The following is a 24,941-nucleotide window of genomic DNA, read 5'->3' as shown; positions in this document are numbered from 1 at the left end:
CATTCTAATCAAAATGTGTCTATCCCTTAGAAATCCAATGTTACACTCACCTTTAATTCCGCATTGAATTGGTATTAACTTACGCAGTTGTTGAACTTCGGGGCTGCCATAAGAACATTTACCAACTATTGCATATTGTAATCCTTCGATGATATCCATCATTTCTACTTCTGCTTCTGTGAACTGAATAACATGCTCTCCATTCAATATTGTAGGTGGACGAATGGGAATTGGCTCAACTTCCTGTTGCTCATGCATTGCAGCATTTAAAGTGCAAGGTTTCAGAATTTTGGAGTAATCCATCGGCTGTTTGTTGTTATTTGTGTTCCCTGATGTTTGTGCAATGTTTGGAGGAGGTTGGGTAGGTAGCGCAGCCACAAAAGGTGGCTGGCCACCTGCCTGTGTGTCCATTACAGTTGTAATTCTTTAGCACTTTAATTACATGACAAAGGTGCAGCAGTTTTGCAAGAAAACGATGCTATTGTAATTCGAATTAGCTTCACGTTACTTACTGCTTATGGCTGTGAATCCAATTTCACAGTCCAAACTGTAAAAAACAGTAATTTCGATTTAAAATGAAGCTTAGAATTCAAACCAATCTTAGAAGAGAAGAGAACACTTTCACGTTATCAAAACAAGTTGTTGTGCTGAAAAGTAGTGCTGGAATTAGCTGAATCGCTGAAATTGAATGAAGAACACTGTCTGCTACAGTAACTCGTGAAAATGAAATTAAGATCTACTAAAATTGACTATAGATCTGAAGTTGAAACCAATTGGGTATTATTCGTAAGGAAATTATGTATCTTTTGACACCAAGTTTGGTTAGTTCCACCACCGGATGCCGGAGTTATGACCGGAAAATAATGAAGAAATTACTATTCCTTCTCTTCCTAGAGAGAAGGCAGAGGTTTTTTTTTTTGCGTTAGGTCTTCAGTCAAATCTAGGGTTTTCATGATGGAATTGGGGGATTTTTGGGTAGAACTTAGGAATTTCGAAATTTGGGGATTTAGACCTCAAATTGAGGTCAGATTCCAAAACTAATTATCTATCCGGGCTCGGGGGTGAATGAATAATCGGGTTTTGGTCCGAATTTTGGGTTTTGACCAAGCGGGCCCGGGGTCAGTTTTTGACTTTTTGGGGAAAATGTTGGGAAACTTATAATTATGTATTGGAATTGATTTCTTTAGTGATAATTGATGTTATTAAGTTAATTATGACTAGATACGGATGAATTGGAGGTGGAAACTAAAGGAAAAGCGGTAATTGAGCTTTGAGTTGGTCGTTGGCTTGAGGTAAGTGTTTGATCTAACTTTGACTTGAGGGATTAGGGATCCCTGACTTATTTGCTATGTGAAAACCCATGTGTGTGGCATATAGGTGAGGTGATGAGTACCTATATGCTGCTAAATTATCTGTCTAGCCTGCTCTTTTCCCCCGTCCCCAATATATTGTTTTTCTGTCTTAACTGCTACATGCTTATTGGTACTTCCATGTTTAATCGTTTCTTGTTAGATGTTGTTTTCTTTATTGAAGATATTAATTGTTCTGTAGTTCATTGTATCACATTATATTTAAGTTGGTTTATCGGTGTTTCATGGTACATTTTTGGTTAGTTTTGCTGTGTAGTATTAATTGACGAGGTTTCATAATTGTATAGATTTCCGTTTGGTTTGGTTTGAGGCACAAATGTTGTGGAGGGTTTGAGCTAAATTGTGAAATACTTGTTCTTATTGCGTGATTGGTACTGATATGGTGAGATCGGGTTGCATGCCACAACAGGAGGAATAAGGGTGGTATATTGAAGAGGAATAAGGGTGAAATGTGATTGTCTGGTGGGATCAGATTGTGCGTTGCAATAAGAGTAATAAGAGTGGACTGGTGGGATCGGGTTGCACGCTGCAACAGGAGCAATAAGGGTGATATATTGTGGAGCAATAAGGGTGGACTGGTAGGATCGGGTTACACACCGCAACAGAAGTAATAAGGGTGAATGTTGATATTGTTACTGATTATATGGTGGGATCGGGATGCGCGCCGCATCATTTTGTTGTTTATGTATTTTTCTTATGCTGTGACTTTATTCTGCAGCATTGCAACTCTCTTAAGGATTGGTTATAGTTGAGTACTGGCAAAACAACTGGGTTTCGTAGTTAATTGTTGCAAGTTACTGTTCCATTTTGTCCCGTACTTCCTTTTTGCTTTATTATAAATTGTATGCAGGTTACATTATAAACGTCTGCCGTAGCTTCATCACTACCTTGTCGAGGTTAGGCTTGGCACTTATCAGTACATGGGGTTGGTTGTAATGATACTGCACTCTGCACTTTCTATGCAGATTTTGGGGCTGGTTGTGGCTGATCGAGAGGTCGGTTGCAGGCATTCATCTAGGAGACCTAAGGTAGTCCCGCAGGCGTCCCCAGACCCTAAAGTCCCCTCCTATGTTCTACATTCCTGTTTTGTTTTCTTTCAAGATAGATGTACTTTTCTTTCAGACCAATACTTGTAGATATTCATAGAATGTTCGTGGGTTGTGACACCCGTTTCCGGGTGGTAACCGTTTCGGTATTTTAATAGTATATAGATCAGCGGTTTATTATGTACTTCCACATTATCCCAGTTTGATTTAGTTTTGTTAATTTTAAATATAAAATATAAAGCAAAAAGGCGAATAGAACTCTAACATTGGCTTGCCTAACGAGTGCGATGTTAGGCGCCATCACGGTCCCGACAGTGGGAAATTCAGATTGTGACAGGGGCAGAAGTTACAATGATCCGGTAATAGTTTTGCCTGAAAGGTTCCAAAGTTGTAATTCAATTCAAATTCTTTTTGCCCAAATCTTGTTCAAGTCCTTCAGATCAATCGATAAAGATGTTCAAATTGGAAGATATGGTTATTTGGATCTGATACAATCAAATGAGAGAGTCTTATTGGTGAAAACCCACACGAGCACCATAGGGCAATGGTAAGTAGAGAAAATTAAATGAGAGAGTCTTGTTAGTGAAAACTCGCAAAGAACACTACAAGGCAATGGTGAGAAGAGAAACGAGAGAGGTTAGTTGGTGAAAACACGCAAAGGGCGCCACTGATCGAAAAAAGGATCCCCACGACTGTTCGGCATCAACAGAAACCTGGCAAGGTTTCTTGGTTTGAAAGCATAAGTTGTAATGAATTTCTGAAAGTTGGACAGTTTACACAGATCGGACATCCAGTTCAAGAGACATGTCATGTTCATTAAAGTCTGCATGCACTCAAAATAAGTCCTTCTTTCCTTCCTTCGAAAGGGATACCTCTCGTCTAAGTTCATTTGTCCGTTTCATTGTTTGTTTTTCTTTGAATCTCTTTCAATTTAACTCTGTTTCAATACTAAGACAAAGAAAAGATGGTAAGATTGGTTTACAGGATTTTGTTTGATACAAGTCAATATTCAAGAAGGCACCCAGCCTCGGCAAGCGCATTGAGCCAACTTCGACTGGCCATAATGGCCGATGCTTTGAAAATCAAAGCTCCTGAAAAGAAAGGAAATCAAAGTCAAATGCCCACAAAGGCAAAATAAAGTTGAAAAGGTTAAGTCTCACATGATTAACCATCATGTTAAAGTTTTGGAAAAGTTAATATCCCAAGGTTAAGAATGAAACCAATCCCCAGAGCAAGCAAGTAATCGAGATCTTCGTCCAAGAAACAGGCTGAGATTGAGGAACCAAAATATTCAAGGACACAAAACCAACCACTATTTCAAACTGACAAATTGTTCTTTGTTTGAAAAAACAGGAAGCAGGTGTAATTCAAAGCAACCTTGCAAGAAACAGGTGCAACAAAAAGAAACCGCGCAGAGACTAAAATGGCTCTGCAGCAATAATCAATCCAAAAGGAAAGTCTCCTCCAAATTCTTTCCCGCATTTTACTCAATCCCTTAAATAAAAAAATGATGAAAAATGAAATGAAAAGAAAGAAAAGAAGAAAAGTTAAAAATTATGGTAGTACAAGGTCTCCAATCCCTAGCTGAGTTTTTTCCAACATAGTGTCTCCAATCCGTAGTTGACTTTATCTTAAACATAGGGTATCCACTCCCTAGTATCGTTTCCAACATATGGTCCCATTCCATAGTTGATGCCAGCATAACCTGATGACTTTTCTAACGTAGGATCTCACTCCCTAGTTGATGCCAGCATAACTTGATGACTTTTCTAACGTAGGGTCCCACTCTCTAGTTGATGCCAGCATAACTTGATGACTTTCCAACGTAGGGTCACACTCCTTAATTGATGCCAGCATAACCTGATGACCTTCCAACGTAGGGTCACATTCCCTAGTTGATGCCAACATAACCTGATGACTTTCCAACATATGGTCTCACTCCCTAGTTGATGCCAGCATAACCTGTGACTTTCCAACATAGAGTCTCACTCCCTAGTTGATGCCAGCCTAACCTGATGGCTTTCCAACATAGTAGGGGCCCACTCCCTAGTTGATGCCAGCATAACCTGATGACTTTCCAATATAGGGTCTCACTCTCTAGTTGATGCCAGTATAACCTAGTGATTTTCCCAACATAGAGTTTCCAATCCCTAGTTGATTTTACTTTTAGACATAGGGTCTCCACTCCCTTATCTCTTTTCCCCAATGATACATAATCCTAACTTTTATTTCTTTTAATAATGAAGTAATATAGAATTTTGGTTACAAATAACTCACAAAATGTTTCTAGTAAAAACTGGGGCAGAAAAATTTCGTTCGTTTCGTTTGTTTTGATTTCTGATGCAGGTTGTACCTTAAAGTACTGGGTTCGAGACAACCAAAAGAAGAGGGCTCGATCCAGAATAAAAGAAAAGAAGAAAAAAGAAAAGTTAAACTCAAAGTACAGAAGCGGAGAAGATATGGACTACTCAAAATAAGATTGAAGTCACCAGTTTGCATGTCCCGTCTTAATCCGAAAAAGATGAAGAAGATTGAACCAGCACCTGCAGCTAACAAGCATCAAGATCCAGAACAGAGTCTGCAAGATCAAGTTTCAAAAGACTTATAAATCAGAATCTTGTAACTCGTAGCTGATAGGTTTAATTATTTTTCTTCATTTTTACTTTGGTGTAATAAGGAACCAGGCAGTAGTAACCGCAGTAACCGTAGTGAAATTACAGCTTTCCGGTAGTCCCAGCTACCAAAACTTCCAAAACTATACTAACCTGATTCCTTTATAGCCAAGGATATGTAGGCAACCTTTGAAGCAAGGTTCGGTCAAAGTTTTGCAAATGCTTCCCATGGAGTATCGAAACGGGTAAAATGTGTTCGTGACTGCTCACTTTGTCTTTGCCGGAAAACTCTTCATGTTTCCGAGCAAAGAGGGGCAGCTGTGAGCATGTAATTTTTATCCCATTAAAATATTCCTATAAAATTAATAAATAAATCTATTTATTTTAGATTTTTTTAAGGATTTTTTGGCATTTATTTGGTATTATTTGCATTTTAGTTTCATCTTTTTTTTTTATTATTTTTAAAGTTCTGAAAAACTAACAAAAAATATTTCAACCTTCATCGTCTTGCATTATTAGGTTTTTAATTTAATTTAATGCCTAATTACAAAATTTAATTACTTCATTAAAAGAAAATCACAAAAAAAATTGTTTGTGATATTTTTTTAGTTTTAGTATTAAATTAGTAATTTTTCCTTTTTAAATTTAAGATTGACTAATTATGTAAATAATACAAATAGATAATTCATTAAATTTTATAAATTAAGATAATTTAGTACTTAATTTAGGATTTATTTAAATTAATTAGTTTTTAAAATTAAGAAAAAGGGGGTCTTGGCTGAATTGGGCCAATTTAAACTAGCCCAAACCTCAAACGTTAGCCCAAATATCCAAGCCCAACCCCCTTTGAACCGGTCCACCCCCTCTAAGGACCAAATGGTGCCGTTTAGGCGGCAATCAATTTAGGCCGTTGATCTTCGAATGATCTACGGCCCAGAACTCCCCTCCACCTAAGTATAAAAATGTCATAAACCATTCACCCCCCCCCCCCCACAATTTCCAAACTCCCCCACTCTCTCACATCTCTCTCAATTGTCCAATTAAAATTATCCTCTTTGCCCTAATTTTATCTTCTTAGCTTAGCTTTTATCTTTTCTCTTTACTGTTTTATTGGCTGCTACAACATTCGAGGACATGATCAGTTGGTTAAATTTTAGGTCAATCTTCCTAAGAGCTGTTAAATTTAATATGTAGTTCGTCAAACTTAATGTATGTAATTTAGTTTTACACCGACTGATCTTAACATCTTTCCAAGCCTGCATTTTCATAACCTTTATAAATTCGTATTTCTTCGATGAGAATATAAAGAAATCAAATAATTTTTTAGTTTTTTTCTCAATGATATCTAGAAAAAGACTGAATTAGTTGGTAACGAAATTATTTAGTTATAAATAAAGGATTAAGGATTTAAAATTACATATAGTGTTAGTGTGAAAATTTGTTAAACCGCTGATGTATTTTAACATGTTATAAAATATAATAATGTCTTAATTTCCAGCTTATAATCCTACGTACCTTTTTTGTGACTGGTTATTTGTATAAAGAATTTTTTATGGTAAAAATTCTTTTACACTATCGACATATAAAGTTAAAACTCATAAACAAAACATCACCGAGCGAAAAGATTTTGCGGCGGTTTATGATTTGATGCGATGCAAAAATCAGCAATGAACTCAAAATTCCCAAAGGTAACATTGGTAACATGACAACTAATTAATACATCAATTTATATAGCAACGGCATAATTTTGCCAATTAAAACATGTACATAACGGGAAATGACAGTTCTTCCCATTTGGACAATTTATCAAACACTTGGAAGATATCAATTTGGAGGCAGATCATGACCAAATGCAACTTCCCCAATCTTTCTCGTCTTAGGAACGCATACGCATATATGGAAAACACAAATAGCTTGGTCTTCACATAAATCATCGCAATCCTCGACATAATGACAGTGGTGTATAGCAGCCACCTTAAAGGATGGAGTATTTGCAACTGCATATTGAAAGTTATTGAAACAAAGTCGTTATTTCACATTCTAAATGAGGAATATGGTCAGTAAAGATTCATAACAAATACTAAGTGTTGTTAGAAGCGAACCCAGGATTCAAAAGTGGAGGAAGGTACATGAGCGAACTGTTCGACCAGTACCCCCATCGGACTTTGGATCCTAAAGGTTCCAAGTAAAATATATGATCGTTTTTAACATATACAGACTTATATGTTCAAAAATTTCGCCGAAATTATTAGGGTCCGATAAACCCCTCTTCTCCAAGCATAGGTCCACCTCAGAGTGTTGTAGTTGTAGAACATAATGTTGTCCGACTTAATGAGAAGGACTATAGTTAACTCCAATTTATTTAAGATTAAAGCGTAACTGTTGTTGTTGTTATTAAAATTAAATAACCTTTCTAGTATTCTGAAAGAAAAAAGTACTATAAGTCACAATAAAGTTTGACTCTTGTGCTCTAAAGTACGTCAATTAAAATAGAACGGAGGGAGTATATCTTTATGCATTCAAAGTTTTTTCATATATAAAGAGAAACAAACCTAGGGTGATTAGCAACAAGGCAATCAACAATGGAGACTTCATAAGAGCCTTGGCCATATTTTATCTCTACTACTGCACTTTTTAAAGAAGACTAACTTTTGTATGATTTGAAGCAAAGATCTTATTTAGGCATATTATATAGTGGTAAAGTCAAAGACTACTTCAGATTAATGTAATCTCTTGAAAATGTGATTAAGTAAATTAGCGGTCATATTTCATATTATACCAAATTATCTCACCTTATGGGACCGAACTTGGTCAACAATTTTTTTTTACCCAATTTGACCATTACATATGCCAATAAAGCTAACTAATTAATGACATTAGCTGTCATGCTAATCTAATGAACGATTACTAAATGGGTGTATGGGTTGGAATTCTATGTTTTGTTTGGGTGTTAGTTATTTTATGTGGTCCAAAAATATAAAAAAGTCCATGTAGATGGCTAAGTCAACTTTCTACCGGAAAAAGTAATAAATCCGATTGAATAATCATCAGTCGATTAGGATAATTTATTGACTTTCTTGTTATTACAAATGGAAAAAAAAAAAAGTGATTTTACTCCATAATTTCAGATAATTCAGTAACCGCCTAACAAGGATCAATTCCCAAAAGCAACCAGATTCATAAAAGTACAGTTGAATACTGCGTATTAAACTTGTCGACACAATTTTTTTGATATTAACATTAACTGTGGTTATATCGAGCTCTGCGTTACTTACGTACTCCGTCCTTTCCACTTTAAGTGATTTTTTTGATTATTTTCACACATATTAAGAAATTCACCTTTTAACATTAATTAACATATAATTGACCATATTAACCTTAATTTGTTCATTGGAAATACAACAAATACTCTTAGGCTCTTTACTTCAAGGGTAGCTTTGCAAAAAAAAGTTAATTCTTTCTTGATATTTAAAAAAAATCAAATATTATGGACCACAAAAAAAGGTCAAAATTAATTAAAGTGGACCGGATGGAGTATTAGAGTTGCCGATGAATATTTCTTAGCGCTGTGGTCCCTGGAAAATGCTCAATAAACCCCAGTACTACTACTGAAATTGCTAATATACATACATAAACTATGAGGGGTTAACCACAAATAGTGTACACATGACATGATAAATTACTAATAATACAAGCTTACAATCTACATCCTCCTGTGAGGTTATTCAAACAGACGATAAATCAATCTGTTGACAGCGTACCAGCCCGGCCGTTCCTCCATAGCATAGCCATCTCTCACTGCCTCTGTTCATATTCCATCTTACCCGATTGATCGATACATCTTTGGGAGGCAATTCTTCAAGTTTCTCTCTCAATCTTGTTGGTTCTTCTTCATTGCATATAAGAGCACAATCTGATGCTTTCGGTTTCTTGCTCGTGGTTTTTGTTTTTGCTTTGGATGCCTGTTTACTCTTCTGAGCCACTAACTCGTCATCTGATCCTCCTTCAACGTTCGGATCATTGCCATAACATAGAGCTGCATGATGACGCGATGAACATGCTCAGAATGGGTATCATGGAGTTAAAAATTTATAATTGAGGTGGGTAAATGAAAATCAGTTGAGCAGTTCAACATATTACCCAGAGGCTGTTCATCTGATTGCTCCATCGCTCGTTTCTCCTGATTTGGGACTGAATTGACACCATGTGGAAATCTTGAGATGGTATCGCGCCACTGTTTCCCTGAGTAGAACGTTCGAAAGGGAGAATTTGGCACTGGAGTAACGACGCTGATACCTGATTCATCCTCGGAAAATGATCCACAGAGAAAATGTGGGGTGCGATTCCTCACAGCATCATTCTCCATTCTGCTAGTCAGCTGAGTATAATGGTAATATAAATAAGGTCTCTAATTGGACAAGCATACAGTTTACCTCTCAAGAAGTACATATTCTAAGTTTTCTTAACATGCTGATACAGATAGAGATACAGAAGCTCGTCAAACACAACATATGTTCAAAGGCAATCACATCGAGCATTATCATTCAAGAAAAATGCCATTGAATGAACGAGCTACATTGAATACTCAGAGAAACGGGCTGCCATGAGAAACTTGCTACCGCAGCTGTTAAAGTTAGCACATTGTATCGGGAGTTAATTCACAGACAGCGAAGCATTTGGATATTCTACACAAACACGAGTCTAATGTTGGCAGTACACCATGCCTTTTCAGACCGGTCAAGTGCTTTATTGACGGTGCAGACTCTCATACAGAATTGTCTTCTTTAAATGCAAGAGCAGAGAAACTTGAAACAGCAACTTCTAAGATATTAATTGGTGATAAATCGAAGGTTCAAAAGTTGGAAGAGTTAAAGGATTCCACTAGGGTCGGTCAATGAAGATGCCAAAAAGCTGTGCCATCAAAGAATATGAGCGCATTACGGAAAATAATCGAAGTGAGATACAATAAACAGAGAAAGACGTGTTCACTTTGTGAAGATGTTAAAAAAAATCGTGACTAATCAGGTGGTTTATAGAGAGAATTGGACAAGAGTGGTCGAAAGTTGCAGGAGACCAGTTGTTATTCAAGAGATGATGCATAAAATGTCTGCTGTATAGCTTTTCTATCCCTTTTCCAGACATCTACGACCACAGTAACAATGTCGACCAGAGCCTTCCAAATATTCGATATAGAGAAGAATATAGCAGGAAAAACCATAAGAAGAACAGATTTAACAAAAAATCATCTTAACCAGTACACACCTGAAACCGAACAGCTGTACCATCTGCCCCACAATATGCAACCAGGCCTAGAGCTCGCAAAAAATTTAAGAAAAGGGTAATGTATCAGGCTGGATTACAAGAAAATAAGTTAAGAGTTCAATGAAAATGTAACTTTATTTATCAATATAAAATATGTATTTCAGAAAGCACAACACCCTCGGTCTTAGAATTAAGCTGATCCTTCGTCTTCATCCAAGCTGTGCTGCTATGCATAGAGAGTTGAGACTGCACTCCCTTCTTTTCTAACCCCTCCTTGGTCCCCCTTATTGAAAACATAAAGAGCAAGTTGTAGACAGAAAGCTCATGAAACAGAATAAACTGTCCCTTGCTTTCTCCAAAACTTTCAGATGGAAGCTTCATGAAACAGTAACCCCCACCCCACCCCACCCCAAAAAAAAAAACTCACAGGAATTCAGTGTCATTATGAAAACGCTTGTCTGATCATTCACGAATACCTCGTTTTTACTTTTGACACTACGTAAATCTATGTAAACTGTAAGATCATTGCAGATAGAAAAGATGCAGAGCTTTCAAAAGTTGAAACCTGTTACTCGGGAAGCTTGCACATTCCATATCGCAAGTAGAGACCGAGAGAAACTATGGAATCCCTGCTGTTTAGTCCCAACTAAAAAGTTTCCTGTGACAGGTACATCATATGCAGCCTTCGGCAAGCTAAGGATCTTTAGTGTCCCATCATCACATGATATTATAATACATCTATGAACATTAACAAATGCAATTTGAGAGAAAGACGTCAAAAGCAGATATCTAAATCAAATTTGTTAGACGGGGTATGCTCATACCTTGGCTCTGGCAACCAATCCACACTGCATATATTAACTCCCTGGCCTACATTATACTCCCGCAAAGGATGGAAGGGATCCCTGTAAGATATATAAGGTACGATATTATGTGTGTGTGTCTGTGTGTGTATATGTATAAAGGCAAATGCAACAACTGATATAGGCTTTGCATCCTAAAAGTTGCTTGAAAGTCCCGTAGTAAAATCAATCCAACTGGCAACTCTAGATGTCATATAGCATTGTTGATCATTGTGTTCCAACAACATTTGTCTTATGATACTACTTAGGAAAAGAAGCAAAAAGCATCCTTCACTACTCTCCCAATCTGAGGATAAACAATTTTTAAACAGTCGGCACTCCATATCAATTGCTATCAGCATGTGAGAGGAGAAAAAAATAAAGATTTTTCATTAGAAACTGCAGCAAAGCAATATAAAACAGATCTAATCCCATTACCGAGTACTGCTTGAGCCTGTACGACATATTGTTCACAAAAGTATGATGAGCCCTAGGATTTAACATACAGCATATAATGCCAAAATAAAGCTTAAATGTATATAACATTAATTAAAAGCAAACATAAAATTTTAAAATATGTCTCTTCAAGGAAAATTGATGCACAATAAATCATGGCAAAAAAAAAAACTTGCAAGTCCTTTATTTAGAAAGCATTGATGTTCAAGATACTAAGAAGACTGAGACAACAACAACAACAACCCAGTATAATCCCACTTAGTGGGGTCTGGGGAGGGTAGTGTGTACGCAGACCTTACCCCTACCCTGGGGTAGAGAGGCTGTTTCCAAATAGACCCCCGGCATCCTTCCCTCCAAGAACTTCTCACCTTGCTCTTGGGGAGACTCGAACTCACAACCTCTTGGTTGGAAGTGGAGGTTGCTTACCATCAGAGCAAACCCCTCTTGTCAACTAAGAAGACTGAGAGTGGGGAGAAATACAGCAGAATGTGTATGGATTACTTCGAATCGTTATGAATCTTTTTCTGCTTATTGCTGTTCTTTCAGCAGGCAGAAATAAAAGGGTATAATTACCAAGGGAAAAAATCAAAATGAGACTATCAAAGGACGTAAAGATATAGAAACAGGCTTACCGTAAGTCCCAAAATTTCAGCCCCTTGTGACCAGCTGTGATGATAACAGTTGCACTCCCAGAATCACTGCATACAACATTGTACCAAGTAGGTCAATAAACAAACCAGACAAAATACAAGAGAAGCTTAGACAGTTGCTACAATCCCAATATGTTAATCATACTGTTGAATAAACTGCAATTCTTGAAGCAATAAGAAAACAGTTGGCCGTGAAAGATACACACCACAACAAACCCCGTACGCTGACTCACCCTTCAATTTTCTTATCTCAACTTATGTTAAAACAAATTACATGCCATCATAACTAAGTAGCTACCAACTTCACCAGTTACAGAATATTGCAATTGATGCCTCTTGAAGAAAAATTAAAGACAAGTATAGGTAGATGCACAAGGCACGGTTAATCCAAATGATGCACCCAAAGCAACATGTCCTTTATTTTAGAGAAGGTACCATATAGATTTCTTTTGGAGAAGACATAGAGAAATCATAGCACTGAATACATTTAGCACCACTAACCTTTGAAACGGTGCCCAGGAAAGAGCCCGAATAGGAACTGTATCTGCACTGAAGCAAAGCAAAGGCCTTGTGTCTGCAGGCAAAACGACTGTAACATGAAATCACAATTGTACAAAAAGCATTAACCAAGGAGGTATAGTGATAATATGACTTGAGAAAAGTCTTTTGAGAAGGATTCAAACTTTAAGCATAAAACAGCATTAAAGTCATGTTGCATACATGACCTGAACTAGAAAAAGTAAAAACAAGAATAGGCGAACAAAATAGCCACCTCATTAAGTTGAATCTCATGAAACCAACAAAAAACGCAATGCAGAGGGTAATTAATACCTTTAGATGAATTATTGGCTGAAAACTTCCACAAGGCAACCTATCCAAAAGCACCTATTAGTTTCACAGTGCTATACAAGGAATAAAAGTCCAGTGAACTTGTCCCTAACTCTCGACCTTTTATAAGTGCTCAGAACTCATTTTAATTTGAACAGGATATTGGTTAGAGATGACGAGATTATTATAATTGCAGCAGCATCGCTTCAAGTGTATGAAATAAGTGCAAGACATATCGGACAAACTGACTCTAAATTTGAGATATGAAATAGGTACTGGGGTCCAGACAGAATACACCGTTGCCTCTAGAACTACTTTGAAAAAGCAAAGGTTAACAAAAAAATTAAATTAGAACCAGTACCACTCCATCATGATATCCAGCGAGAATCATATCATGCGGAGGTGAAGCAGACCACTCCACTGTTAAGGGAATGCTACAAGAGAGATGGAAACAACGAGAGGTTAATTTAAGAAAGAATGAAAGATCATATGAAGGAGAAAAAGAAATAAACTTTACAGTAATAAACAAGTTGCATTCTCAGGACAAAATTAAACTTGTAATATGGACAATTCCAAAATTAAGAAGCTATGCCCAATACCCAATACAGGCATTATAAGATGAAATTATGGGAATGGAAGAGTACTAGCAGGTGTGGTTATGCACATATCATACAAGATGACAAAGTTAATAGTGCAGAAAGCTCAACTAATATAGAGAGATGCTGCTCGTCTACTGTGAAGTTGAATACTTATCTAAGTGCCAACTTTGAAGTCTACAACCCATATCCATTCACACTATGGTGAATAACGCAAAATCTATTCGAATGGTACTGTACAAAGCATTTTCCTGATCTTAGTTCACCACGTGACACATAATCCCAGCTTCGTCAAGACAGGGATCATTAACTAGTCTACAACTCATAAAGAATGGAATGCAAATGCAGAAAGTAAAACTTATTAAGAAATCATATTGTCAAATCATAGTAAATATGTCACAGCAAATTCATTTTTAATCATCAAACAGAATAGAAAGAACAATTGAACTACTACCTCTGCCGATCACCACACTTCAGCATTGAACATCTGAATACAGGTTGCAATTTCAAGAAACGAGGGTCAGTGCCCTTCTTTTGAACAGAAGGATAAAAAACTTTAATTATATGAGGAAAAGGAACCTCCCACCTGCATTAGATAATGAGGGTTATGAAGATTGCAGAATCGCACAACATTGAAGACCAGGGTACTTATGGTGGGAGAAAGATGCAATGCAAGAAGCTGTACGAAACTAAAAGAAGTAATAACGAGAAAGAACAAGGTGTGGGAACAATCATGACTGACTACACAAGGTATGAAAATAATCATGACTGACTATACAAGTTATGAAGACAATCATTACTGATTATACTTCCATGTATACAACAACCCAGTATAATCCCACATGTGGGGTTTGGGAAGGGTAGTGTGTATGCAGACCTTACCTCTATCCTAGGTGGTAGAGAGGCTATTTCCAAAAGACCCTCGGCACAAGGAGATGAAAAAGTGGCAATGGAACAGTAACAACAACATACGTCAATAAGACATATACTTCCATGTATGATTAATAAATTGGTCCACTTAATGGTGAAAGCGGAGGTGTAACTGCATCGAAGTGATTTCTCAAGCTAATAATTCTTAGGCCTTGAACATTTGAGAAACTACTCCAAGCTGATCCTCCTTGGCACTATTCAACATCCATGTGTCTTAGTTGATTAATCAATTGAAACTGCAATAGAATAAGTCAAGCCCACACCAATTCTAGCCCATAGACTCTGCAGCTAGGAACTCTAGTCCGAATTTTATGGCCCACTGTAGTATCATTTTCTTTAAAGGTAAAGTACTTATATTAAAAGAATAGTACCAAGAAGTATGACCTACTGTAGTATTTAAATTGAAATTCATAATCATGTTTCATAAACATATTTCTCTTTAGTAATATTAACTTTGTCAATTGAAATTGCAACTTTCCAAAGCTATCAAGTCTATTCTGTGACTTTCACAGTCAATGGGTTTGGATTGCATCAAGTGGATTCATTCTATTCTAAATCACACCAGGAATGCAGAGCAAAATAAAGATTATCTATGAAAGTTTAACACAAGTGCAAAATGTTTAAAGGGAGAACTTACACTTCTAAAGCTCCATTTCCCAATATCACAGCAAGATAACCCATTCTATGTGTGGAGACATCCCAGTGATTTAAAGGCCTCCATTTAACATCCCTTGCTACTTTTCCATTGTGAGCTAAACATAATACCAGTCTAGGTAGAGAAACATCTGTTGGTATTTGTTGAATTACATGAGAACCATTCTCATCAAACTGTGATGAAACAATGCCATGGCTATCAGGTGTTTGGGACATGTTGAGAGATTCTTTATCCACATCTTGTGTTAGCAAATCCGAGGAAGAATCATGGGTTTGGTTTTCCGTCCTTTCTTTTTCTTTCTTTCTTTTCTTTGCGGTGGCACCACTCTTATTAGACCCAGCTGAAACAAGACCACTGCTAGCATATGTCTGGGAACTCACAACTGGAGACTCTTCAGCAATATATTGTGTTAGCGGAATCACACCAGAATTCTCGGTTTGACCTTTTGATCTTGCCTTGTTTCTCATGCCTCTCCTATTTGAAGCAGTAAGCTGAGAATCTAGAGATGCCACAACAATGGATCTTTCTTGATTTTGCCCCAAATCTTCTCGGGCTTTCTTCCTATTTTCACAAGACAAATCTACAGAAAGTTCTGTTGATTGCTGCGGGTACTCTATAGCAAGAGGTTGTAAATTGTGGTCATCACAATCTCTATCACCTAGAGATTCAGTTATAGGCTTCTTTCTCGGTCTTCCTCTTGGTTTTCGAGGTCCAGATGTTTCTCCTTTATCTGCTTCATTTTTTGTCCAATTTCGATTTCTCTTTTTGTTACCCTGAGCTAACAAATCTTCTTTCAAAATTAAATCTTTTTGAATGAGATCTAACAGACACCATATCTGAATTACACCTCTGCCTGTAAGTGGGGCACCAATCTTGCTGTATGATGAATCAGGAGGATAAGAAGCAATTGCGACAAACTACAGAATCAATTGAAAAGGCAAGAAATCAATATGGATCATATCTGAGCAAGCATGTTTGATATAGCTAAAAGAAGAGCAGATAAAGACATGATCTTTCTCGATAAAGCAAATCAAACATGAGACACTCTGTAACAGAGTAAGTATAAAATGGAACCCAAAATAATTACGTTTCACTGATTAAGTTGATTTCATTTCCTTCCCCCTCTCTATGACACTCCATTGGGGAGATAAGACTGCTCCAGATATTATAACTTTTGATGACTAAACCAATGTATTAAATGACACACCGAAAACAGCTGCATTTCCATAAAGCTTTTTAAAACAATTAAAGATAGGAAGAATCAAACAACTCAGCGACAAATGCTACAGTAAGCAAAAAATTGCTGTGCTCCTGTAACTCGAAGATAGGATCTTTCATTTGTTCCCTGCTCTTTATACAAATTTTCTATTACATTGTTACCTTTAACATGTTTCTTGACAAATCAAGATTAGCTTTCATTCTTCCTAGTAACCAATTGCATCTCAAATAAACAATGATGAATGCGGAATGTCTGCTCAGAATAATCAAGTTTCAGTGACAGATTCCATTATACAATTCATACTGGACATAGAAGTCATGTACAAGTAGAAGCAATTAGTATTCTCTCTAGACCAAAAGAGAAGGTACCCGAAAAGGAATTGGAGATGGCACAGACTTATCCATTTGACATCTCAGTTTTTTTTAAGGAAGATAAAGAAGGATAAAAAAGTAGATTTATAAGAGAGGTACCTCACTATTGATAGGAGCATCCTTATTTTCATAAGCTCGGGGACACCAGTCCATTCCCCACACTAGACCTCCAACATACATTACAAAGTCTTTGCTGCAAAAGATACAATGTAGACAACAGTCTAAAGTATTTCGGAAACCAATCTATAATAAATTGATCAATGTATAACCAAAAACACATCGAAGTCTTGTCCAAAAATTTAAGAGATCACCAAGGTCACTCTATCACAGAACAATCATGAGAAAATGGAAGCACGCATGCACCGCACACGTACCAAACCAGAACAAATGCCACTAATAAACCATCTGCCATATAAACTTTATAGAATAGCTTGAGCTAATTGCCACACGCTGAACAAAAAAACAGTGAGGAAAAGAATAACACCAGTCCTACCACACACAATGGAAAGAATACTTAATTATACCTGTGAAAAGAGAGGGAAGAAGAGAGAACACTTTTATTGACTCATTAAATATAATCTACAAGAAGAGCTCCTTATGTAGAAGTTTAAGGTTATATGCAATGTAGTCAGAAGTTATATTCTACTCCTAACAAAGTGAGTAAATACTTATCAATGCTGAATATTCTACGGTATCCTAGTTATGAAATATTAATTGAAAGCAAAATATTCTAAAGTATCCTTAGAGAATATTATGATATATCCATATCATCATGCTTGAGCCCACTTTTTTGTCAATTTAGATACATATAATATCATTAATTCGCTTGAATTTCAACATGCTCCCCCAAACTCAATACGGTGAAACAACTTAAATTTGCAAATAACTAGAATGTGAAGTCTAGCAGAGGCAGATCCAAGATTTAAATTAAATCGGTTCAACTTTTTTTTATTGAACTCATTGTACTATTAAAATTATGGGTTCATATCTAATATTTGTTGAGATTTTAATAAATTTTTACATATATAACTATACTCCGTGTCAAAAGTTATGGGTTCAGATGAACCCGTAGCCAAAAAGGCTACCTCCGCCTCCGAAGTCTAGGATATGGAATCAACTTCTATCTCTTTGTCGCTGTCGTGAGACAAAATTAACTGTTATTGGTACCCACGAGAAGGAGGATAAGAAACTTTTTTCTTCAAAACAGTGACTGGAAATTCAGTGTTCAGCATCGGATTCAATAACCAACACCCACATCCTGATAGCATGAAAGAAAAAAGAATCAGATTTTTTGGAACAGTTACTAATAAGTCATTGTTCAATAAATAGACTCAATAACCAACTCTAGTACTATGGAACAATGAGAGAAGAAGACTTCTGAAACAGTGACCGGAAATTTGTCGGTCAACAGAAGGAATTGTTTTGATTGAAAAGCCACAGGAGCAACGGCTGGAATTGCGGATAAAAGAGGTGGTACTGCCGAAAAGACTACTGGAATGAATTTTTTGCCGCCGAATTGTCACCAGAAGAGGCATAGCGCCACCAGCAGTGCTGTCGAAATGGTCACCGGAGAAGGCACGGATTGGTATTAAACATATAAAAGAAAGAAAGCTATAGAGGGTGGATGCATCAGCCTACCTGCCATTAGGTGGAAGCTACGTAAATCTTTACCAAGATGATAACTTTATATTGACTGATGACATAGCAATGTGTACACTAAGAGCTCCATATATTATAAAATCGCCTATGGTGCAGATATTTCCTCTTTTTACTCCCGGCATCGTGGTGATGCACTCAAAATATGGCCATTAGATACTACTCTTGGCAGTATGGTGGAATCGGCATTGCAAGGAAAGTTCGAGATACAAAATCAGCTGATACTTTCAACCATAAAAGCAAGATCATTGACCCCTCATATGAGCTCATTCTGAATGGAGAAACATAAACTCCAGTTAATTCACTAACATAATTTGGTTTCCACTAACTTCAAATCCAGGATTTAAGCTCTATGAGTTCAACCTTTAAGGTTTTAGCATTGAACTCATTGTATTTTTAAAGTTAAGGGTTCATAGCTACTATTTGTTGCATTTTTAGTGAATTTTTTACACATAAAATTTGCTCCGTGTTGAAAGTGCTGGGTTCAGATGAACCCGATGCGGCAATGCTGCATCCACCTCTGACCCTTAACATCTGAATCCTGTAAATCTCAACCTTTTGTAGCTTATTTGACATGCAAACTAGGAGAAAAACAAAAATAGCTCCACAAAAATTCAATGTCAGGTAATATACAACAACAACAACTAAGCCTCAATCTTGAACAAGTTGGGGTCAGCTATATTAATATTATACCAATATTATACAAAAATAAAATAATAACTCAGCCTACCTCGATTCTCGAGGAACTGGCTGCTCATTCACCAACTGCTTCTGCAACAAAATCAACATTTTATTTTTTCTTAATACATAAACTAAACTTATCTCATCAAACTAACACCACCAAAAAATATATATATATATTCAGCTAAATATCTCACAAAATGTACCTTGGGAACTTCCGCTGAAGAAAATTGAGGCAAACTTATTTCGCCAATCACATTAATTCCATTAGAACTCTCATTCTCGCAAGCAAATTTAGCTTCTCTTACTTCGTACTTGAGATCTTTCCATTCTCTGCATGTTACGAGATCAAAAAAATTACGAAAAAGCAACAAAATTTTAACGTGACAAAATTTCAAAAGTAATTTTTTGAAATTACTTTAAGAATGTGATGGAGGAAGCTAATCGATTAATCTCAGCTTGATCGGAATCATCAATTTCAGGTACGCCGGTGAGCTTAGAAATTGTATCAATTGCTTTGAAGTGATTCTCTACTGAATAATCGAACAATGAGACTGAAATTCTCGACGGAGACTCGCCGGAAACTTTCTCAGCGGCCGGAGAAGGCTCGATTCCCATGGATTTCGGATTTTATTTTTTTGTAATTTGTTTTTTGTACGTTAATTGGATAGAATCAGTGGAAAAAGCGCGCGAGAAAGAGAAAACGGCGTAAGGAGTTTGGGATTTTCTCTGCTGGGAATCGAACCCTCGTTTCTAATATAGCGAGGGCTGTGACTTGTGAGAAGTAGGAAGCTGGGAATTTCGTTAACTGACTATGTTGTACTTTTTGCTATTGATTTTGTACAATTTACTACATAGGTTTCAGGCAGTAATGAACTGGCCAAATTATGGGCAAAAATAGCATGGGCTAGCCAGTTTTCGGACTGGTAATTTAAAAAAAATCAGCAATTGCAAAGTTATTAAAAAATAATCACTATTTTGCTGTAACACGGAAGTTCCAGCATAATATACTGGGAATTGGTGCATCTGTGTATGAACTTCCAGCATATTATGTTGGAACTCTAACACGCGTAAAGTTTCAGCATAATATACTGGAGATTGGAGCACCTGTGTATGAACTTCCAGCATATTATCATACAGGAGCTCTAGTATATTATGCTGGAATTCCAGTAGAATTCCAGTATATTATACTGGAACTCCAGCATAATATACTGATACTTATGATGGAACTCCAGTGTAATATATTGGAGTTCCAGTATATTATGTTGGAATTTCAGTATATTATGACGGAGTATTTTTCGAATTTTGAACAGTGTATTCGTTCAGATTTATCTTTACATGAAAAGTAGTTAAATTTCGATTACTTTTGAAATTGTGGCTATTTTTCAATACCACTTATAAAACTGGCTATTTTTTAATTTCTCCCCCAAATTATGGCATGTTATTTAAAGTTTAGTCACTTTTTAGAAATTCTGTATAAAAATTGCCACTTTTTTAATACAAATTACAAGTATAATCTGATGTAGACTGTATTTAGTATAGAAATAGCTAAAATAGCCAAGCCCATTTGCATCTATACCTAGTTTTTGGGTCACCTTTTAACTTATATTCGCTTTGAAAAAAAATTACAAGTGTACCCACTTTTCGCGTAACTTCAGACATACGGGCCTGAAGTAGTAAAGGCAATCACGCAAACTTCAGTTCATAGTGCAATGACAAACTTCAGTTCAATAAAACTATAGCATGTTTTGGCTGAAGTTTTTGTTTTGTAATTTCTGAAGCTGAAGTTTGTTTTGTAATTGCTGAAGCATTCTAGGAGCTGAAGTTTGTTTTGTAATTGCTGAACTTCAGCATTCTAGGAGCTGAAGTTATTTTTGTATTTGCTGAACTTCAGCATTCTAGGAGCTGGAGTTTTTGTTTATATTTGCTGAACCTCAGCATGCTTAGGAGCTGAAGTTTTTGTTTATATTTGTTGAACTTCAGCATGCTTAGGAGCTCTTACAAAATTAAATTACAACAACGAAGGAGAAGAAGACAAAAAATCTTAGGATTACTGTCATTAGACTCCCGTATGGATTATGGGTTGACATAATCTTGAAGGAATATAAGAAATGTTATCAGAAGTCTAACATACATAAATTATGAGAATATCTGGCTTAGTTTTAAGATTGAGTCCTATTGTGGGAGGCGTGCAAAATATTGAGACTTCTATTACAGTAGCTTCGTCGAAGAAGAAGAAGAAGAAGAAGAAGAAGAAGAAGAAGAAGAAGAAGAAGAAGAAAACGAAGGAGAAGGAGAAAGAGGCCTAAAGTTGTTTAGAAAGTGGATACAAGTTAAAAAAATTAAAAAATGGGTATAGGTTAAATGTGGGCGACCAAATAAGACGGCCCGTACAATTTTTACTAATTGAAAGATCTAATTGGACCACCATCTTTTGTGAAAATTAGTTAGTGTAGCCACTTTTTGTGTTGGTTAATAGAGTTTAGCCGGTATTTAATTTATAATTAAAAATAGTTATTTTTTAATTCGGAGATAAAATTTATAGAAAAATACCCTACTTAAAATATGATAGAACTACATGAATAACTACTGAACTTTAAACATTTATAAGTTAAAAATCAAGATTTGTTTCTTGAGTTATAAACTCTCTACTAAAATCCCAGTATCGTATGTTGCGAATCATGTTTGAAACTGAGTTTGAACTCTAACATACGATGCTGGAGCTTTGCCTTTAGAAGTTTCGAAATTCTTTTGAACTCCAGTATAGTGTGTTGGACTTGTTCCATGTCTTAGTTGGGGGTATTTTTGTCCGAAACGTTTTTTCGTGTAAAAGTAGTGGCTAAATGCTAATTATTAACAGCTAATACCTTTTTAAATATTGGCTAAAACTCTAATATCAATGGTCAAAAGTGGCTATTTTCTAATTTCTCTAAACCCCGCCTTAACGGCCACGTGAGTCGTAATAACTTCACCTTAGACTTTAAACTGAACCATAATAATCTAACATGTGACATAATTAATAGCAAGATTGAATCTTGCGAAAAATTATTCTCTTTTGAGATTTCTCGTACCTTTTTAATAATTTTTTCTCTATTTCCTCCTTTTTTATTTTGAATATGTGGAGATTTTAATTATCATATGGTTATTTACTCAATCTTTTTCTCTCTGATTTTTATTATGGGACGTCATGAAAAATTTCGGCTTGTCAAATTAAAAACCCCATTTTGAAGAGAGATCAAACAATAGTACACTACGGAATATGCCGGATTTCCAACAATACACTTCAAGATCAAACTAATAGTCTGTTTGGTCAAGTTTCGAGGAGGCTGAAAGTACTTTTGTACCTAAAGAAAAATGCTTTTTTAGAGAGAAGATTGCTTATTTACCACGACTTGGGTAGTAATACGTATAAACAACTTATGCACAAGCTTCAACCAGAGAAAGATAAGTAATACAATTATAGTCAAACATCTCTATAACGACATCGTCTGTCCCGATATTTTTTATTGTTATAGAGAACATAAAATATAAGATAATATGAAAAATCTGTTCCAGAAAACCTTAGCCATTATAGTGAAATGTTATAGGAAGGTTGTTATAAAAAAAAAGAGGTTTAACTGTTTTACGAACCAAACTGAGTCCATGCAGTAAGGACTGCAAATAGAATGATCCAAATGACCAGCTTCTTCTTCTTCATAATATATATAGCCAGAAATTTTGTACAACACAATAAGTGGGGAAAATAAAAGTTACATAAGAAAGTAGAATCACATCGAAGGAAATCAGATATGCCATCCCATAAAAAGCCAATTTGGCCAAAAAGGGGGGAAATATGTGCCTATTGAATGGTACAATTTGCCCACAAAAAAAAAAAGGAAAACAAACAAACAAAAAAACTTACATTTATCAACAAGCAAAAACAAGTTTTAATCAAGATTAAGTTTTCTTGAGGCTGCAGGAATTAGTAGTAGAACAATTTTCTCTTACAAACACTGGTAAACCGCCACGAAACGAGGCGGTAAGACCAGGAGAGAATCGAGGAGTGTGGTGTGATGGATGAACTAATTCGACATGAAATCGTCGGAGAAATGAGAGAACCACACTTTTAATCTCAACAAGAGCCATTTCTTTCCCCAAACAAACCCTAAGTCCAGCTTGAAATACTGGATACTTAAAAGGATTTTCTTGAAAAAAAACACCATCTTTATTAATCCATCTTTCTGGCTTGAATTCCAAAGAATCAGAACCCCATAATTCCTCCATTCTTCCCATAGCGTAAGGATAATAAGTAACCCTAGTTCCTTTCTTGATAAAAGTCCCATCAGGCAAAAAATCATCTTCCAAACAAAACTTTGAATCAAATTGTATTGGAGGGAAAAGTCTCATACTCTCATAAACTGTTGCTTGTAAATAATGAAGCTCTCTCATTTGTTCACAATCTGTGATCTCGTGGTTTTTACCAATAACTTTATCAGCTTCGTCTCTAATTTTTTCAACCACTTGTGGATGTCTCGCGACTAGCCAAAAGAAACTTGTTAATGCAGATGCAACCGTGTCGCGACCAGCTAAAAGAAAGCTAATCACAATATCTCTCAAATAAGTTTCATTGGCTATAGTTCCCATAAATCTTGATAAAAGATCTTTATGATTCGAAAACCCTAATTTTCGCCTTTGTCTAATAACTTCTTGAGCTAGTATATTGATCGTTTTGATGGCTTTTTTCAACTTCTTTTCACTCCCTATATTCAACAATCTTTTAATCTTCCAAATAATTGGAGACATATGCATTGCTCTTTCAGCTGATAATTGTGATGCTAAGTCAAAAGAGAGAGCAAATTCTGAGATTGGTAAAGACAATTCTAAACTCTTTGGATCCAATCCAAAGGAAAATCTACAAATACTATCAAAAGAAAATCTCCTAAAAACATCTTGTAAATCCAAAATCTCATCTTTATTAGCTACACAAGCTAATAATGGGAGAAGCCTTTGTTGAATCTCATTATGTATAACTTCAAATGCATATGATCTTATTGAACTTCGTCCAAGTTCAAGACTAGCCATTTTCCTTTGAAATTTCCATAAATCTCCATCTACATTGAATATACCTCTACCAAGAAAATCACCTAAAATTGTAGAAAACGTTTTCCCTTTTGGGAAATTCTCAAATCTTGTTTTGAGCATATACTCGACGTTTTCAGGATTCGCGGTGATTGTATTGCCAAGAACATGTATATGAATTGTTCTAGTTGGAGATTCTTTAAGAAGAAGAGTATACCAATCACATAAATTGGTGAATTTAGAAGACCAACTAGCTGAAATATAAGAGTTGCAAATTTCACATTTACACCAAAACTTTAGTCTTAGTATATAGCAAAGGATAAAAAATAAGAAGAAAAAAGAGATGGTAAAGAGAAACAAGATAAAGAAATAAGGAGAGGCCATGGATAAATGGATGAAAAATGGATGAAAATAGAAAGATGATGGAGAATAGAAAACCAGTGGGAGAGGAAGAGGAGTTATAACTTGATCTCCAATATTGTAATAAGAATACATTTTATATATAAATTACACATACTTTAATATATGATACAACAGCATATTATATTAAAAGGTCCATTCTATGTTCTCCACCTACAACAACAACCGCCCAATATAATCCCACTTAGTGAGGTCTGAAAAGGGTAGTATGTACGCAGACCTTACTCCTACCCTAGGATAGAGAGACTGTTTCCAAATAGACCCTCGGCATCTTTCCCTCCTTGCTCTT

At 36.0% G+C, this 24,941-nt stretch overlaps 2 protein-coding genes across 3 annotated transcripts; both read right to left on the bottom strand.

Moving 5' to 3' along the window:
* Positions 1-8,571: 8,571 nt before the first annotated feature.
* On the bottom strand, positions 8,572-19,962 carry LOC104224228 (uncharacterized). Of its 2 annotated transcripts, XM_009775832.2 has the most exons (15): positions 19,593-19,962; positions 19,381-19,507; positions 19,224-19,264; positions 16,937-17,030; positions 15,230-16,164; positions 14,117-14,248; positions 13,428-13,500; positions 13,070-13,109; positions 12,740-12,812; positions 12,221-12,286; positions 11,115-11,195; positions 10,856-11,028; positions 10,291-10,337; positions 9,169-9,406; positions 8,572-9,064 (listed from the first exon to the last, which is right to left on the bottom strand). In XM_009775832.2, exons 1-15 carry the CDS (start codon positions 19,790-19,792, stop codon positions 8,754-8,756), a joined length of 2,631 nt encoding a protein of 876 aa, XP_009774134.1. In that variant the 5' UTR covers positions 19,793-19,962; the 3' UTR covers positions 8,572-8,753. The 2 variants fall into 2 exon arrangements, with proteins under 2 accessions (XP_009774134.1, XP_070006998.1); XM_070150897.1 differs by lacking the exons at positions 19,224-19,264; positions 19,381-19,507; positions 19,593-19,962 and adding an exon at positions 18,476-18,639 and having other exon boundaries at positions 16,937-18,095.
* A 2,878-nt stretch (positions 19,963-22,840) lies between these two features.
* On the bottom strand, positions 22,841-24,688 carry LOC104224227 (cytochrome P450 94C1-like). The gene has a single exon (XM_009775831.2). The coding sequence runs from the start codon at positions 24,614-24,616 to the stop codon at positions 23,111-23,113; it is 1,506 nt and encodes a 501-aa protein (XP_009774133.1). The 5' UTR covers positions 24,617-24,688; the 3' UTR covers positions 22,841-23,110.
* Between the last annotated feature and the right edge of the window lie 253 nt (positions 24,689-24,941).

Source organism: Nicotiana sylvestris, chromosome 7 (genome assembly GCF_000393655.2).
Source record: "Nicotiana sylvestris chromosome 7, ASM39365v2, whole genome shotgun sequence".
Classification (NCBI taxonomy): domain Eukaryota; kingdom Viridiplantae; phylum Streptophyta; class Magnoliopsida; order Solanales; family Solanaceae; genus Nicotiana; species Nicotiana sylvestris.
This window is presented reverse-complemented; position numbering and strand designations above follow the sequence as displayed.

Bases quoted from the DNA above. Each gene is read 5' to 3' on its own strand.
- LOC104224227 (XM_009775831.2), bottom strand. From the start codon at position 24,616: ATGGCCTCTCCTTATTTCTTTATCTTGTTTCTCTTTACCATCTCTTTT.
- LOC104224228 (XM_009775832.2), bottom strand. From the start codon at position 19,792: ATGGGAATCGAGCCTTCTCCGGCCGCTGAGAAAGTTTCCGGCGAGTCT. The intron at 17,031-19,223 runs GTAGGCTGAGTT...TATCTTTTGCAG, and splicing joins CCAGTTCCTCGAGAATCGAG to CAAAGACTTTGTAATGTATG. The intron at 9,065-9,168 runs GTAATATGTTGA...GTCATCATGCAG, and splicing joins ATCAGATGAACAGCCTCTGG to CTCTATGTTATGGCAATGAT.